The 18,515-nt window shown below is 42.5% G+C and overlaps 1 protein-coding gene across 2 annotated transcripts in view; it reads right to left on the bottom strand.

Annotated features, from left to right (window-relative positions):
* LOC135487972 (prickle planar cell polarity protein 3-A-like) overlaps positions 1–11,945 on the bottom strand; it is a 40,287-nt gene extending 28,342 nt beyond the window's left edge. Inside the window, exons 1-4 of one of the 2 annotated variants that reach the window (XM_064772296.1) lie at positions 11,260–11,945; positions 1,861–1,946; positions 877–1,057; positions 299–550 (exon numbers count right to left, since the gene is read on the bottom strand). In XM_064772296.1, coding sequence (XP_064628366.1) covers positions 299–550; positions 877–1,057; positions 1,861–1,946; positions 11,260–11,487 — 747 coding nt within the window. In that variant the 5' untranslated portion in view covers positions 11,488–11,945. The remainder of the gene's footprint in view (positions 1–298; positions 551–876; positions 1,058–1,860; positions 1,947–11,259) is intronic. The other variant, XM_064772297.1, reaches the window with a different exon arrangement.
* Between the last annotated feature and the right edge of the window lie 6,570 nt (positions 11,946–18,515).

Below are 18,515 nucleotides of genomic sequence, written 5' to 3'. Positions count from 1 at the left end.
CCAAACACACTGAAAACAAGTCAACGTAAGGACAAAATATGATCGTCACGTAACTCTGCTAGGGGTGAGTCAAATAGCATGTCCGTGTGCCACTGAGATTGCCTCGGACACATCTCAACTGGTAAAGAAAAGTTCTTCCTTATTTTAATAGATGGCACAACTAAAGAGAGAAAGGCTGCTCCTGACTCGGTCAATATTGATCACCCAATCAGCGGTTCTGCTGCGGAAAGAACAGAGTGACTCGGAGATGATTTGAGCACGGGGCATGTCATTCAGAAGCTTCACAGGTCCAACCTACCATGTCTTCCTTCAGGTTATCCTGCACGAAAGCAATATCCATCGCCTCCTCATCCCGCTTCTCCTTTAACGCATGAAACGATTGGAGCACTTGTGGCGTGGTCATTTTTGTCGTGGTCAAACTGCGACAATACTCCTCTGATAAATCTTGTTTAGGAAGCTGGTAGATAAGCTGTATATTGCGTTTCTTTTCCCCTGGCGTCCCAAGTTTTGGCACCTTGTCGTTTGGAAGTTGGGACATGTATTCCATAATCTGCAAACAGATGACTAGATTACAATTATAATTTTTCCTCATTTTCCTTGAGCAGCTGGCTGGTCGTCTTGCTGACGTTATGAATAGCTAGGAGTGGTAAGCTGGATTGCAGTTAATCATGTTTGTTTAACGAAAGACAAATACGACTAAAGTTCCTTCTTAAGGACATCAGTTAATATTAAGATGATTATGTCCACTAATTGAATCCGGCGGAAGAGAGCTTGACAACCATTATACGTTAAGGCTGCAGTGAGAGCAATGCTCTTTTCGATGCAACATGACCATGATATACTACTTCATCTATCTTTCTCTGATCTATCGCTTACTTTTTCGGATGAAAGACCTGGTGGTGTCCATGCGTAACCTTCACATAGGGTCTTCTCTTTATCAACTTGTAAAAGCGGGTCCTCGTGCTCTGGCCAGCCAAGTCTGTCTCGAACGTTGACAAAGTCTTCATGGTAGATGTCGTGGGCTTCTCTGGGGCACTTACAGTTAACACATATACTTCTGCAAGTTGAATGTGGTTGAAAGATGAAGGGATTGATTTTGACATTCTACATTGAAGTTGAGTGTAACCTGTCAGAGGAGATACCTCGGCCGGCAAGAAGGATCAGTGCGTGCCACCATAAACCAAACCATTAACCCCTTCACCACACTGCCCTCTCTCTAGGCCTTTGAAAGGTTTGACACACTGCCCTACAAGCACCAATTTAATTGTACATTGTAAATGTCACCAGATTTATTTGGGCACTATTTGACACCAATTGATAATCATCAACATTAATTAGATAGAAAAAGAATCACCGTAAAGCTGTTGTCTGTCACTGTGTGCTCGATCTGAAGGGTGGAGGAGTCTGAACACCGCCGGAAGGAGACCCCAATATGCACCCATCGCCACCTGATTGCTTTTGGGCAAGTTTCAGCCACAGATTCATTACGCCTGGCACGTGTGTGTCACGCCCATTATGGGATTCATTGCACATGACACATGTGTGTCACGCCCATTATGGGATTCATTGCACATGGCACTTGTGTGTCACGCCCATTATGGGATTCATTGCACATGGCACATGTGTGTCACGCCCATTATGGGATTCATTGCACATGACACATGTGTGTCACGCCCATTATGGGATTCATTGCACATGACACATGTGTGTCACGATCATTATGGGATTCATTGCACATGGCACATGTGTGTCACGCCCATTATGGGATTCATTGCACATGGCACATGTGTGTCACGTTTATGCAGAAGGCAATAATGCCGGTTGCCTCAGCGAAAAGCCTAATTCGGACCAATGACGTACCTCCACCGATGTCTTGAGAAGCCGGGGCACCTTTCCTTACAGATATCACACGGCTGTCCTTCATCCACCTCTTGTACAAATATACCCTGCAACAAGAGATGCATATTGAATCATAACCAAACAGATCGAAAGCCATGATTAATCCTTATTTTGTGAGAGGAATTGCTCCCAACGTTCACATGACTCAGCAGCACATTCATCGTGAAAAACCATGCAAAAGGCGACAGCAGAAGTTGACTTCGATTTTGGGGTTTGGAAGCACCTTTCAAATTTCCTCTATCAGGACTAGATTCCCTCACAATGGGAAGTGGCTTTGATATTCACCCATTATGCAGAGAGGCAAGAATCAGCCCAAATATCAATTAATCATTGACCACCACAGATCTAAAGTAATATGATAAATCCCAGGGGACTCTCGTAACATTAAGAGCAGTGATTGCCATCTAGAAAGATGTGGCTTGCTATGGGTAGCTGGAGGCTTTCTGTGTTTGTGGTTTGTCTTAATCTCTTATCATGCTTACGAGTGTCTCACCACCCCTGTCACAATGTATAAATCATTACAAAGGAGAAGCTGAGATAACCATTCCAGAAAACCACACAAACAACTGGTTCATCAGAATCCTAGCTGTCTTTGACTCCTCAGTTTATAAATAATCGCAATAGGTGTGAGGTGGCTGAGAGGATAACACAGCCAAAGTTACAAGATAGGATTAGTTTAGTAAGTCACACAAACATGTTTCGGATGATCTGTGTTACTTCTTCAGCTCTCTCCATTAACTCATTGCTCGTTACACCACTTCTGGTCAAATCTTTAAATGAAGAAACATCGTCAGTCCCAAAAAATTTGGCTTTGAACATTTTTCATAATTTCGAACTTATGAATAAGTTCGACAATTTTGGCGGGAAAACCTAATCATGCATTATGTCCCCGGATTTTCAACTTAACTAACGCGACCACCCCGGTAACGCGACCATTCAGCCTCAGTCCCATGAGTGGCCGTGTTACCGGGGTTCCACTGTAATAGGAAAACTGTTTCTGTAGTGGCTACTGCCGCTGTGCCTGGACGTTTTCTCATTCTTAATTCACACATCTATTTGTCTACTTGGACCACCTTACAGCGCTAAGTGAATCTTATTAGTTAAAAGTACACGGTGCTGTTGATTGCTCAAAACCAAAATATCACCCTTACAGCTGACAAACCCTTGCAAGTGATAGATCCATAGCCATCTTGCAAATCATGCGCCGAAATCACCCTCATCTATGTTTCTAACACCGACACAACTCCTCCAATAGATGGGAAATTCATGTCAGACATCAGAACAGCCCCATTTGAAGAAATCCCTAGTGCCGGGAATGAGATGTCATCAATTGATGGTATCACCTCTACAACAACTTGTCAAGTTCTGCATGATGGTGGTATGCTACAATCAGAGTGCGTTGTGGTAAGTGGCATGCAATACGGTAATGAGGTTACACTGCAAAGCTGAGCATATGGTCTGGTGGAATGCTACAATCAGAGTGCGTTGTGGTAAGTGGCATGCAATACGGTAATGAGGTTACACTGCAAAGCTGAGCATATGGTCTGGTGGTATGCTACAATCAGAGTGCGTTGTGGTAAGTGGCATGCAATACGGTAATGAGGTTACACTGCAAAGCTGAGCATATGGTCTGGTGGTATGCTACAATCAGAGTGCGTTGTGGTAAGTGGCATGCAATACGGTAATGAGGTTACACTGCAAAACTGAGCATATGGTCTGGTGGTATGCTACAATCAGAGTGCGTTGTGGTAAGTGGCATGCAATACCGTAATGAGGTTACACTGCAAAACTGAGCATATCGCCCTTTAGTCATCACCGTATGGCACAAAATTGCAATATCTTATCTTCTCAAAAATTCCTTTTCCGCTCTCAGGATTGAAAACAGAAAGAATTGCCCATTGTAACTCTTTATTATTTTTTTGTGAATGATGGCCCAGAGCAAGAAGGTAAGACTTGTGATCGGAAAGACGTGGGTTCGAGGCTCTGCCAATGCCACTTAGTAATTTCAACTGGCTTTTGACTTGATTTCAACAGAAAGATTTTTGGATTAGGCTGGGGAATACATGGATGTAAAGCGCTTTGAGACAGTACTGTTGTACATCATAAAGCGCATTATAAGAACTTACTTCACCACTCACCTCGCATTTCGGACATAACAACGTTAATGAAAACATGGCATATGTCTCATCGCGGAGGGGTTAACAAGAAATGTCTCTCCAACATGTCCAATGGTTAACTATGAGTTGTGAGATACTGTGCCATCATACAACGGAATGTTGGCTATTGCTCATGTTTACTGGTGATATAATCCATGAGATTGAGACACACAGCACTTGATGAATGACAGGACACAGTGATCCAGCATTTACTGGCAAAACAGGGGAATTTAGACGGCAGATATTCACGACATTTCATTTATAAATACGCCAGTAAATCAGCTTATTTCACACATTCGTTGTCAGCCTTGGGTTTCCACCTGCCACCACCGACACACTGGGACTAAAAACGACCAGACCTTGCTCTAGACCGGCTTTTGTACAACGGGTAACTAGAGTTGAATCAGCTTATATCGCGAAACCCAATTTTTGTGTGATGATCAGCAGAGAATCTTAGGTGTGTCCCAGGCTACTAAAGTAAGTGACTAAACAGTGCCCGAGTTGTTGGTTCGTCACTTGACGAGTGTTGGTGAAGAAAACAGGGCAGTAGTTGTGATTGTTCAAGCAGTTCCAATGTTCAAATCTAACAGATGGACCGAAGCGATGGGAAGTTGGTTAGTGCGGCTGTTTGTCTAACTAATGAGATGGACATCACCATAGCAGCAATGTTTGTACCACAATGACTTTATGTAACTTCAAACATGGAAGGTAAACATCACGATATGATCTCTACGCCAACATCTAGCAAATAGATGTGTAACCTGAACGAATGGTTTTTGATGAGAAATCACTGGCTATAGATGCTGCACTGAAGGCAGTATTGAAGGAGCTAGCATAACCTGATGCAGTCTTTGTTGATGCCAACCAGAACCCAAACAGACATTAGTGCTTCACTGAGGTAGTCACTTTTGGTGCTCTTCTGCCTCAAAAGGATGCAAGGTTTTAGCAGGTTAACTAGAACTGTGACTGCACAAGCCATGATTGGCAGTCTAAGTCTACAGACTTATATTGATAAACAGTGTCTTCTGTTCTTCGGACAACTGACATGGATGCATGAACAATCTCACCCCAGACGAATCTTTGACTTTAGATTTCAGTCAATGAAAGATAGAAAAACAGATCCGAAACCTGTCTCGGATACATTCAAAACCTTGTAAAAGTCATGGACAAAGACGATCTGTCGAACGCCTTAAACGTGTACACCGATAGCAGTGAACTCGCGCCATCAGACATTATCTGGAAGTCTTTGGTTGACAAGTCAGTTCTTGATTATGAAAACAAACGTTTTTCCGCCGAGTGTGTAAAAAACAATCTCCTAAGAGTAGCAAACATTGAGAAATCTTTAGATTATCCCTCTCTGATATGGATCGCTTCTCAGCAAGATCCAAAACACAAAGAGGACTATGTCTTTCTTGCGAAATTAAACATACTGTCAGAAACAATTGTGGAGACTCAATGCAACCGTTGTAACCAATGCTATACCAATCCGCAGGTGCACTTCTTCTGTGGGTGTTCAGGCTATTCAGCCTATAGAGAAGATTTCTGGGAACAAGTTGTAAATGACCTCCCAGCTGACATAAGTGCCCTTCTTTGGAACATGAATGATGTAGAGCTAACAGAAACTTTGCTGGGTAAGCAACTCAGCTCATCAGACTTTGATGTATGCTGGAGTGTACATGTATAACGTAATGCAATGATCTCATGTTAAACTACTATAAGCGTGCCTTATAGTTATTGCTCAAACGCATTTGAACTTTTGTACATAGCATTATTATCATTATTATTATGTCCCTGTATTTTGTTTGACTTTCACTGTAAGTGTTAGAATCTTCTATAAGGAGGAATAAACAAATATATATCGGTGCCAACCAGGGCCAAACAGGCATTAGTGATACACTGTGACAGTCTCTGTTGGCACCAACCAGAGTCCAAAGTATGGTACCAAACAGGGTCTAAACAGACATTAGATCTTTACCGTGGCAGTCTGAATTGATGTCAACCATTAGGCCAAACAGGCATGAGCGCTTCAGTGCTGCAGTCTCTGTTGATGCAGACCGGGACTAAACAGGCAATGTGTTTTACTGCTACAGACTCTAATGTTGACAACCAGGGCCTAAAGAGACATTACGGCATCAGTGCTTCAGTGCTGCAGTCTCTGTTGATGCAGACCGGGACTAAACAGGCAATGTGTTTTACTGCTACAGACTCTAATGTTGACAACCAGGGCCTAAAGAGACATTACGGCATCAGTGCTTGAGTGGTGCAGTCTCTGTTGATGCAGACCGGGACTAAACAGGCAATGTGTTTTACTGCTACAGACTCTAATGTTGACAACCAGGGCTAAAGAGACATTACGGCATCAGTGCTTGAGTGCTGCAGTCTAAACCTATAAAGATACTGGTTTTTCATTCAGCATTTAATGCCCATCCGGAGAAAACCCGACGCTTTGGTAATAAAATCCAAGATGACCTACATTGGTGTGTTCCAAGTTTTGTGTCCTAGAGTGTTTAAGATCCATGGTTCGTGAGAGCTACCTCGAATCAGTCAAAATATCTAATTTCGAAGGTTCTTTACAGTTTTCCAACTTTCCGATTCAGATGCTCTTGAATCAAAACTATTCCAAAACTTTTGAAATGTAATGATATATTGTATTCATTAAATCTCCACATCCTTTGCATCCTAGCAAATCCAATAGCATGACTATAACATTCTTAACAGGAACATGCAGAGCTTAATGTAAATTACAAACGCGGCTATTACCAAACTGTCACCACAACAAACATCCTTTTCAGCATGAATCATGAAAATGTATGTGACATGTTATCCTAACTAACTCCGAGTCACTTCCTCGTTTTCTAAAGACTTTCTATCCCGACCAGAGCACGATACAGCCAACGCCGGCCACAGATCGTTCAGTCTAGAAACAGTCATCAATAAGTCATAATGAATTCCATACGACAGAAGATAAAGCAATCACTGTTAGTACCTGCTTTGATTCTGGGCTGCTTTACATGCTTCTCAGTTCACAGTGCAATCAAACTGATTTCTCTTTGATGAACTGTGATATTTTACTTCTTCCGTCAAAATATGGCCTGATCGAGCTTATAGTTCCGTCGCACGCCTATTGATCGTACGATGACGCTGACGGAACACTTGCCGTGTATGCCTCCATCCGCCCGAGACAAAGGCGTACAAACAAGTAAAGCGCAGCAGTGTTCACAGGCAGGACGACAGTTTTAACTTATTCAAGTTCCATGCACGGAAAGTTTGTAATGACTGAAATGAAGACGGGCTAGCCTAGTGCTAAAAAGTAATCCTTAATAGCATAATCATAACTGATACAGGCCATTCTCGTAGTATACCTTGAACTCAAGTATCTCAATGGACGGGGGCCGGGGATGTTGGCTTGGCTGAGAGGGTGTCTGGTAAAAATGGAAGATAGAGGTGGTGTGTGTTCAATAAATGGAAGATAGAGGTGGTGTGTGTTCAATAAATGGAAGATAGAGGTGGTGTGTGTTCAATAAATGGAAGATAGAGGTGGTGTGTGTGTTCAATAAATGGAAGATAGAGGTGGTGTGTGTTCAATAAATGGAAGATAGAGGTGGTGTGTGTGTTCAATAAATGGAAGATAGAGGTGGTGTGTGTTCAATAAATGGAAGATAGAGGTGGTGTGTGTTCAATAAATGGGCAGACATTCAGCATGTTCTGATTACCACCAGATTGTCACCACTTCACGCTGAAAAAGGCAGATGACCATTTTAGATTGTTCCTGACGAGTAAATCTAGAGTTCAGTTAGTCTTAACAACATATCGAGGGGGGGGGGGCTTACTTTTATAGGCAGATGATCAACCACGTAAGTATGCTATCACCTACGTAGTCATTTACAAAACACATAAGACAATAATGATCCAAATCAATTCTTTCCACAAATACAGAAATCCCCCGATCATATTTATCAAAACAAACCCACCACCGTCAGAGCATCTAATCACTATTGCTACATCCTTGAGCAGTGCCCTTAACATCCGTTATAATGGGACATATATCATGGGAGAGCCTTCATCTGATATCCCGTGCAGTCAAATTCTCGATGATCACAGCTTTAGTTGGTGATTAAGCACTTAGATAAGCTTTATTCAGAATTTAGTTGGTGATAAAGGCCCCATTTCAAAAGCGAGTGAGGAGTCCAGTTGAAAGATTTTCACTGATAGAATATGTAGATCTGATAACATGTATTGGATCCTATTGATAATGACATTTACTCCAATCACACCGGATACATCTGATAGATTCCGTCCTGTTCCGGTCGCAGAGGGAGGAGTGTCAATCTTGTCCCTGACGTCAGTGTGTTGGAATCCCCAAATAGCATCCTATGGGACAGAGGAGTAGATGTATTGGATAATCTATCAATGGGGAGAGGGTCAACCAGCATCTATGGTACAGAGGAGTAGATGTATTGGATAATCTATCATTGGGGGGAGGGTCAACCAACATCTATGGTACAGAGGAGTATATGTATTGGATAATCTATCATTGGGGAGAGGGTCAACCAGCATCTATGGTACAGAGGAGTAGATGTATTGGATAATCTATCAATGGGGGGAGGGTCAACCGGCATCTATGGTACAGAGGAGTAGATGTATTGGATAATCTATCAATGGGGGGAGGGTCAACCAGCATCTATGGTACAGAGGAGTAGATGTATTGGATAATCTATCAATGGGGGGAGGGTCAACCAGCATCTATGGTACAGAGGAGTAGATGTATTGGATAATCTATCAATGGGGGGAGGGTCAACCAGCATCTATGGTACAGAGGAGTAGATGTATTGGATAATCTATCAATGGGGAGAGGGTCAACCAGCATCTATGGTACAGAGGAGTAGATGTATTGGATAATCTATCAATGGGGGGAGGGTCAACCGGCATCTATGGTACAGAGGAGTAGATGTATTGGATAATCTATCAATGGGGAGAGGGTCAACCAGCATCTATGGTACAGAGGAGTAGATGTATTGGATAATCTATCAATGGGAGGAGGGTCAACCAGCATCTATGGTACAGAGGAGTAGATGTATTGGATAATCTATCAATGGGAGAGGGTCAACCAGCATCTATGGTACAGAGGAGTAGATATATTGGATAATCTATCATTGGGGGGAGGGTCAACCAGCATCTATGGTACAGAGGAGTAGATGTATTGGATAATCTATCATTGGGGAGAGGGTCAACCAGCATCTATGGTACAGAGGAGTAGATATATTGGATAATCTATCATTGGGGGGAGGGTCAACCAGCATCTATGGTACAGAGGAGTAGATGCATTGGATAATCTATCAATGGGAGGAGGGTCAACCAGCATCTATGGTACAGAGGAATAGATGTATTGGATAATCGATCAATGGGGAGAGGGTCAACCAGCATCTATGGTACAGAGGAATAGATGTATTGGATAATCTATCATTGGGGAGAGGGTCAACCAGCATCTATGGTACAGAGGAGTAGATGCATTGGATAATCTATCAATGGGAGGAGGGTCAACCAGCATCTATGGTACAGATGAGTAGATGCATTGGATAATCTATCAATGGGAGGAGGGTCAACCATCAGCCACGCCAAAGTGCTCCTTGTTCACGGCATGCAAAGCAAGAACTGTCTGATGCTGTTGCTAAGGTTCAATCAGTGCTTATAGTTCCGCTGAGGTTTGACAGCGCCAAGGTCTCATCATTCTGAGATGGATTCCTCTGTCGTAATTTGATTACATGTCATTAGACAACCATTAGCTGATTCGGGTTGGTTAGATCGATGGGTCTTTTCTAGTGGGCATTCCAGGTGTCTAAGGATAAGCAAGGAAAGGGTTCAGTCAATGGAAGTTAATCCAAATTCGATAGATTTGATTTATTACTTGACTTTGGCATATCAGTGCGGCTCAGTCTGCAGTTCTGCGACCTTAAGCACCCCCATGTGTTGCTTGTCAACTAAAGTCCTAATTGGATATTAACACGCTTTGAAGAGCTCATAAGCAGTGAGCACTTGCTTTGAAGAGCTCATAAGCAGTGAGCACTTACTTTGAGGAGCTCACGAGTAGTGTGCACTTGCTTTGAGGAGCTCATGAGTAGTGAGCACTTGCTTTGAGGAGCTCATGAGTAGTGAGCACTTGCTTTGAGGAGCTCACGAGTAGTGTGCACTTGCTTTGAGGAGCTCAAACACAATGAGCCCCTACAGGAGCTCATAAGCAGTGAGCACTTGTCTTGAAGAACTCATTGCGAAGCACTTGCTTTGAAGAACTCATTGCCAAGCATTTGCTTTGAAGAACGCATTGCCAAGCACTTGCTCTGAAGAACTCATAACAAGAAACTAAAGCATTTGTTTAAAGAGCTCATAAATAGTGAGCACTTGCCTTGAAGAGCACATAAACAGTGAGCACTTGCTTAAAACAGCTCATTGGTGTAATACAATTGACCATCACATGTCCAAACGTACAGTATACGTACAGCAAGATCTCGTGTTTTTACATTTATGGCCTAAATACTTCTCCAGTGTATATCGATTCAAATCTCTAACTTGACATTTGGTGACAGATAACAAATGTAGATTCAATGCATTCATGCATACGTTGATTCAATGCATTCATGCATACGTTGATTCAATGCATTCATGCATACGTTGATTCTGTTTGCTTGGTGGTACATTGTACTGAAACATACCATTACCAGCTAATATTCCAGCGTCACATTATCTAATCATCCTGTGTTTCAATTAAATCTACAATACATGTATATATCGTATACTAGGTACTGTAACATATAACACCAGTGTGCGCGCATGCGTGTGTGGGTGTGTGTCTGCATCCCTGATGCAAGTAACCTTTATCAGATGATTACTTTAATGGAGGTAATAACATTTGAAGTAGTCAAGTAGATGCGTCTAAACAGTGTCACCCGGTGTAATGTTTTTGAGTGTTTCTGTTTTTGAGTGTTTCCCCTCATTGTTTGGGAACGCTCAAAAATAGATTGACAAGTTTTTCTGTGTATCACCCCTATTGAAAAGTCGTGGTCTCTCTAGCTGCCTATTGTTTGGAAACACTGACACATGGGAAACAACAACAGATGTTACACCGGGATTTAAAGACAAATGACGTAGCAGTAACATTTCGATGCCACCTGTAAACCAATTGGTGTTGGGCTCAAAGGGAATAACTTACTGCCGAGTAGCCAATATGTGGCTCTCCGTCAGTGACGTCTTGCTCTCCTGGGAGCGCAAATGTCACTTTGCGCTGTGGCGATGTTGGTGACTTGGCATCATTCTCTCTTTCCTCTCCCTCCACTTCATCTTCTACGACCACGGACGTCTCGGGATGGTGAATCTCGACAGCGACACCGACACTAGCAGAGCAAAGGTTACTCGCACCTCCACTCAAATCAATCTCCATCGTCAAGTAGGCCCTATAATCCAAGCGATTCTAACTAGAACTTGGTCCAGGTCCAGTATAAAATGTCCAAATAAGATGTTCACAATATTTTAACAGACCGTCTATCAAAAGGTAAAATCAGGGCGTAGCAACCTAATATTCCAGAAATAAGCGGCGGTTGCTGTTGCGCAGTTGATCCGAATTTGATGTGAACTTTGGTCCACTGAGGGTTGTCATTATGCAAGAGGTATAACAGCTTCACCATGCGGCTTCACATGCTAACTCACACCTAACGTAAAGTTGTCCAACAAGCCCACAATCAGGTAACGACTTTCCCAATCTCACCAAGTACGGATCTTGATATATGTACATGAATATCTTGTTATCATTGTACTTTTCCTGTTCTATTCATATACGATCGAAGCAAATACGGAACGTGTCCACATCCAGCAAACCAGCAGTTATTGTGCGACAGGAATTAGGCCAAATGCATGATTAATAGTTTGATGGTATGGATATATCTTTATTGTACTCGTCATCGAGTTGAATTTGAATTGAATAGACCCAGACGATAAGTGCGATGATACACCTTCGGTGATAGGACAAATTTCGGGGTAAATAGGGCAAGCAAATGAGAATTGGGGCAAGTAGGTCAGCGAGATTTGTTCAAACGTCAGGAAGATAGCCCAGGTCGGTCAAGATGTACTAAAGTCTCCTTGATTGGGATCATCTAATTAACCCTTGAACTAGGGATACGTTTTCTTCAATCAAGAAAACCTTGACTATTCCTAAGGCGAAACGTTTCGAAGTTCTCCAGTTGCAGTGAAACGTGCTGTGGCGCCGAGTATCGATCAAGATACTGCGGCAAAACTAGGTGTCATCAGTCTTTTGATCATGGCATCTCATTGTATCAATCAAGTCACTGCAGCAAAACTAGGTGTCATCAGTCTTTTGATCATGGCATCTCATTGTATCAATCAAGTCACTGCATCAAAACTAGGTGTCATCAGTCTTTTGAACATGGCATCTCATTGTATCAATCAAGTCACTGCATCAAAACTAGGTGTCATCAGTCTTTTGATCATGGCATCTCATTGTATCAATCAAGTCACTGCAGCAAAACTAGGTGTCATCAGTCTTTTGATCATGGCATCTCATTGTATCAATAACGCACTGCAGCAAAACTAGGTGTCATCAGTCTTTTGATCATGGCATCTCATTGTATCAATCAAGTCACTGCAGCAAAACTAGGTGTCATCAGTCTTTTGATCATGGCATCTCATTGTACCAATCAAGTCACTGCAGCAAAACTAGGTGTCATCAGTCTTTTGATCACGGCATCTCATTGTATCAATCAAGTCACTGCAGCAAAACTAGGTGTCATCAGTCTTTCGATCATTGCACTCATGGTACCAATCAAGTCACTGCAGCAAAACTAGGTGTCATCAGTCTTTTGATCATGGCATCTCATTGTACCAATCAAGTCACTGCAGCAAAACTAGGTGTCATCAGTCTTTTGATCATGGCATCTCATTGTATCAATCAAGTCACTGCATCAAAACTAGGTGTCATCAGTCTTTTGATCATGGCATCTCATTGTATCAATCAAGTCACTGCAGCAAAACTAGGTGTCATCAGTCTTTTGATCATGGCATCTCATTGTATCAATCAAGTCACTGCATCAAAACTAGGTGTCATCAGTCTTTTGATCATGGCATCTCATTGTATCAATCAAGTCACTGCATCAAAACTAGGTGTCATCAGTCTTTTGATCATGGCATCTCATTGTATCAATCAAGTCACTGAATCAAAACTAGGTGTCATCAGTCTTTTGATCATGGCATCTCATTGTATCAATCAAGTCACTGCATCAAAACTAAGTGTCGTCAGTCTTTTGATCATGGCATCTCATTGTATCAATCAAGTCACTGCAGCAAAACTAGGTGTCATCAGTCTTTTGATCATGGCATCTCATTGTATCAATCAAGTCACTGCAGCAAAACTTGAGACAACCTGGATAGGGAACTCAACATCCATTGAACCTCACACTTTGATGAGAACATCCTTCTGTCTTTGAGACAACCTGAATAGGGAGCTCCACATCCAGTGCATCTCAGCCTTTGAAGAAAACAACCTGTTGTCTTTGAGACACCTTGAATAGCTAGCTCCTCATCCAGTACATCTCAGTCTTTCAAGATAACATCCTAATATCTTTGAGACACCTTGAATAGGGAGCTACACATCCAGTACATGGGCTAGGGTTAGGGTTAGGGCACTGATCCAGGACAGGTACATCTCAGTCTTTCAAGAGAACATCCTCTTGTCTTTGAGACACCTTGAATAGCAAGCTCCTCATCCATTACATCTCACCCTTTGAAGAGAGCAACCTATTGTCATTGATACACTTTGAATAGCTAGCTCCTCATCCAGTACATCTCACCCTTTGAAGAGAACAACCTACTGTCTTTGAGACACATTGAGTTGCTAGCTCCTGATCTAGGATATATCTACCTTTGAAGAGAACAACCTATTGTCTATGACACAACCTGGATATGGAGCTCCACATCCATTGAACCTCACACTTTGATGAGAACAACCTTCTGTCTTTGAGACAACCTGAATGTTATGAAGGTGGCCGCGAGGACAGGTTGTGTCATTCGGATATCATAATATCGGCGGCTGGGGAATTGTCCTCTGTGTAATATGTGTATTATGTGTACTGTAAGGTTGTTGTTGTCGTTTAATACATCCACCCGTTTTATAAAACGAGTCGCTTTCAAAGTTACTTTTTACCCAATCTGGAGTTTCCACTGCATCAAGGAAGAAGTCTAAAGAACATTTTGGTAGCAGAGCGAAGTTTAATAGTAATGAAATGGAAAAAGAAGAGACTTTAGTATGATAAATCCGTTCGAGAAGTGACGATGACAACCCGGCCGGCCACACCCGGCCTCATGGTCGTAAACGTATATGCATACAGAACATTTGTACGTGTCGATGTACGCAGTGTCGCCGTGTGCACTGTGCATGTGTGTAGGAAGCTGTGCTGAGATGCCCGTCAAGCATAATAGCAGCCGAATAGTTGTGTAGCCGTAGTAGCAGTCGGAGTCAGGAGGAACGAGTTGATCTGATTGTTGACTTTGTGGTGCAGTAATAGTTAACCCATTATCATCATTATCATACCCCGCACCCAAACTTTTCAAAACTCCAGCACATACTGATTCCGGGCGTTCGAGTACATGAATTATGAGGTAGATGTATTGTTTCAATCATCGCAAATCTGCCTAAAACGGCAAGTTTTCTCAGGTAGGGGTACGGCAGTGGCGTGCGTCTTTTTCATTGAAACGACCTCGCACGGCCGACACCGACATATATCGTCGTTGATGATGGAGAGAGCGGTAGCCGGTTCATATTGAGCACGGTTCACTAGCAGTTCAATGTGCTCATGACGTGACGAGAGCAAATCTCACGGCTAGGGTGGAAATTCGCCATATTGCTGACATCATCAGCGCCAACAACTGTTTCTTTTGACCCTGCCGGAGTCTTTCAAAACAATAAATGATTGTGTCTGACCCTGCTGACCTCGATTTTGAAAAAACGTTTAAAAAAAGGTCACTCAAACGTTAAATCAACTGCAAAGATAATCTTTTATATCACTGAGGTATATACATACGATATGTTGAGAAAAATCTGTACAACTATCGAAATATACGATTACTTGGAACTATTTCGGCTAATTACTTTGCCACCTGCGCGACCTTGTCACTATTGTGGCGCGTTCGTTTGCATACCGCATATAAGAGGCGAATAGAATCTCTATTTCAACATGAAAGCCATGACGGTTCAGCGCTGAAGGTGTTTGACTGTAGATCGGCAGGTCACGGGTTCGACCCCCGGTGAATCTGCCGAATTTTTTTTTCTTTTTTTCTTCTTCCTTGTCTTGTTATCTAATCAACCATGTACAGATGTAAACATTTTCATTATCATCATTATCATAGCCCGCACCCAAACTTTTCAAACTCCAGCACATACTGATTCCGGGCGTTCGAGTACATGAATTATGAGGTAGATGTATTGTTTCAATCATCGCAAATCTGCCTAAAACGGCAAGTTTTCTCAGGTAGGGGTACGGCAGTGGCGTGCGTATTTTTCATTGAAACAACCTCGCACGGCCGACACCGACATATATCGTCGTTGATGATGGAGAGAGCGGTAGCCGGTACATATTGAGTACGGTTCACTAGCAGTTCAATGTGCTCATGACGTGACGAGAGCAAATCTCACGGGTGGGGCGGAAATTCGCCATATTGCTTACATCATCAGCGCCAACAACTGTTTCTTTTGACCCTGCCGGAGTCTTTCAAAACAATAAATGATTGTGTCTGAAACTGCTCACCTCGATTTTGAAAAACGTTTAAAAAAAAGGTCATTCAAACGTTAAATCAACTGCAAAGATAATCTTTTATATCACTGAGGTATATACATACGATATGTTGAGAAAAATCTGTACAACTATCGAAATATACGATTACTTGGAACTATTTCGGCTAATCACTTTGCCACCTGCGCGACCTTGTCACTATTGTGGCGCGCTCGTTTGCATACCGCATATAAGAGGCGAATAAAATCTCTATTTCAACATGAAAGCCTTGACGGTTCAGCGCCGAAGGTGTTTGACTGTGGATCGGCAGGTCACGGGTTCGACCCCCGATGAATCTGCCGAATTTTTTCTTCTTTTTTTCTTCTTCCTTGTCTTGTTATCTAATCAACCATGTACAGATGTAAACATTTTCATTATCATCATTATCATAGCCCGCACCCAAACTTTTCAAACTCCAGCACATACTGATTCCGGGCGTTCGAGTACATGAATTATGAGGTAGATGTATTGTTTCAATCATCGCAAATCTGCCTAAAACGGCAAGTTTTCTCAGGTAGGGGTACGGCAGTGGCGTGCGTATTTTTCATTGAAACAACCTCGCACGGCCGGCACCGACATATATCGTCGTTGATGATGGAGAGAGCGGTAGCCGGTACATATTGAGTACGGTTCACTAGCAGTTCAATGTGCTCATGACGTGACGAGAGCAAATCTCACGGGTGGGGCGGAAATTCGCCATATTGCTTACATCATCAGCGCCAACAACTGTTTCTTTTGACCCTGCCGGAGTCTTTCAAAACAATAAATGATTGTGTCTGAAACTGCTCACCTCGATTTTGAAAAACGTTTAAAAAAAAGGTCATTCAAACGTTAAATCAACTGCAAAGATAATCTTTTATATCACTGAGGTATATACATACGATATGTTGAGAAAAATCTGTACAACTATCGAAATATACGATTACTTGGAACTATTTCGGCTAATCACTTTGCCACCTGCGCGACCTTGTCACTATTGTGGCGCGCTCGTTTGCATACCGCATATAAGAGGCGAATAAAATCTCTATTTCAACATGAAAGCCTTGACGGTTCAGCGCCGAAGGTGTTTGACTGTGGATCGGCAGGTCACGGGTTCGACCCCCGATGAATCTGCCGAATTTTTTCTTCTTTTTTTCTTCTTCCTTGTCTTGTTATCTAATCAACCATGTACAGATGTAAACATTTTCATTATCATCATTATCATAGCCCGCACCCAAACTTTTCAAACTCCAGCACATACTGATTCCGGGCGTTCGAGTACATGAATTATGAGGTAGATGTATTGTTTCAATCATCGCAAATCTGCCTAAAACGGCAAGTTTTCTCAGGTAGGGGTACGGCAGTGGCGTGCGTATTTTTCATTGAAACAACCTCGCACGGCCGGCACCGACATATATCGTCGTTGATGATGGAGAGAGCGGTAGCCGGTACATATTGAGTACGGTTCACCAGCAGTTCAATGTGCTCATGACGTGACGAGAGCAAATCTCACGGGTGGGGCGGAAATTCGCCATATTGCTGACATCATCGACGCCAACAACTGTTTCTTCTGACCCTGCTGGAGTCTTTCAAAACAATATATGATTGTGTCTGACCCTGCTGACCTCGATTTTGAAAAACTTTTTAAAAAAGGTCATTCAAACGTTAAATCAACTGCAAAGATAATCTTTTATATCACTGAGGTATATACATACGATATGTTGAGAAAAATCTGTACAACTATCGAAATATACGATTACTTGGAACTATTTCGGTTAATCACTTTGCCACCTGCGCGACCTTGTCACTATTGTGGCGCGTTCGTTTGCATACCGCATATAAGAGGCGAATAAAATCTCTATTTCAACATGAAAGCCTTGACGGTTCAGCGCTGAAGGTGTTTGACTGTGGATCGGCAGGTCACGGGTTCGACCCCCGGTGAATCTGCCGAATTTTTTTTTCCTTTTTTTCTTCTTCCTTGTCTTGTTATCTAATCATCCATGTACAAATGTAAACATTTTCATTATCATCATTATCATAGCCCGCACCCAAACTTTTCAAACTCCAGCACATACTGATTCCGGGCGTTCGAGTACATGAATTATACGAGGTAGATGTATTGTTTCAATCATCGCAAATCTGCCTAAAACGGCAAGTTTTCTCAGGTACGGGTACGGCAGCGGCGTGCGTCTTTTTCATTGAAACGACCTCGCACGGCCGACACCGACATATATCGTCGTTGATGATGGAGAGAGCGGTAGCCGTTACATATTGAGTACGGTTCACCAGCAGTTCAATGTGCTCATGACGTGACGAGAGCAAATCTCACGGGTGGGGCGGAAATTCGCCATATTGCTGACATCATCGGCGCCAACAACTGTTTCTTCTGACCCTGCTGGAGTCTTTCAAAACAATAAATGATTGTGTCTGACCCTGCTGACCTCGATTTTGAAAAACTTTTTAAAAAGGTCATTCAAAGGTTAAATCAACTGCAAAGATAATCTTTTATATCACTGAGGTATATACATACGATATGTTGAGAAAAATCTGTACAACTATCGAAATATACGATTACTTGTAACTATTTCGGCTAATCACTTTGCCACCTGCGCGACCTTGTCACTATTGTGGCGCGCTCGTTTGCATACCGCAT

This window comes from Lineus longissimus, chromosome 5, assembly GCF_910592395.1.
Source record: "Lineus longissimus chromosome 5, tnLinLong1.2, whole genome shotgun sequence".
NCBI lineage: Eukaryota > Metazoa > Nemertea > Pilidiophora > Heteronemertea > Lineidae > Lineus > Lineus longissimus.
The sequence above is the reverse complement of the archived record's forward strand: the minus strand, read 5'-3'. Positions and strand labels throughout refer to the sequence as shown.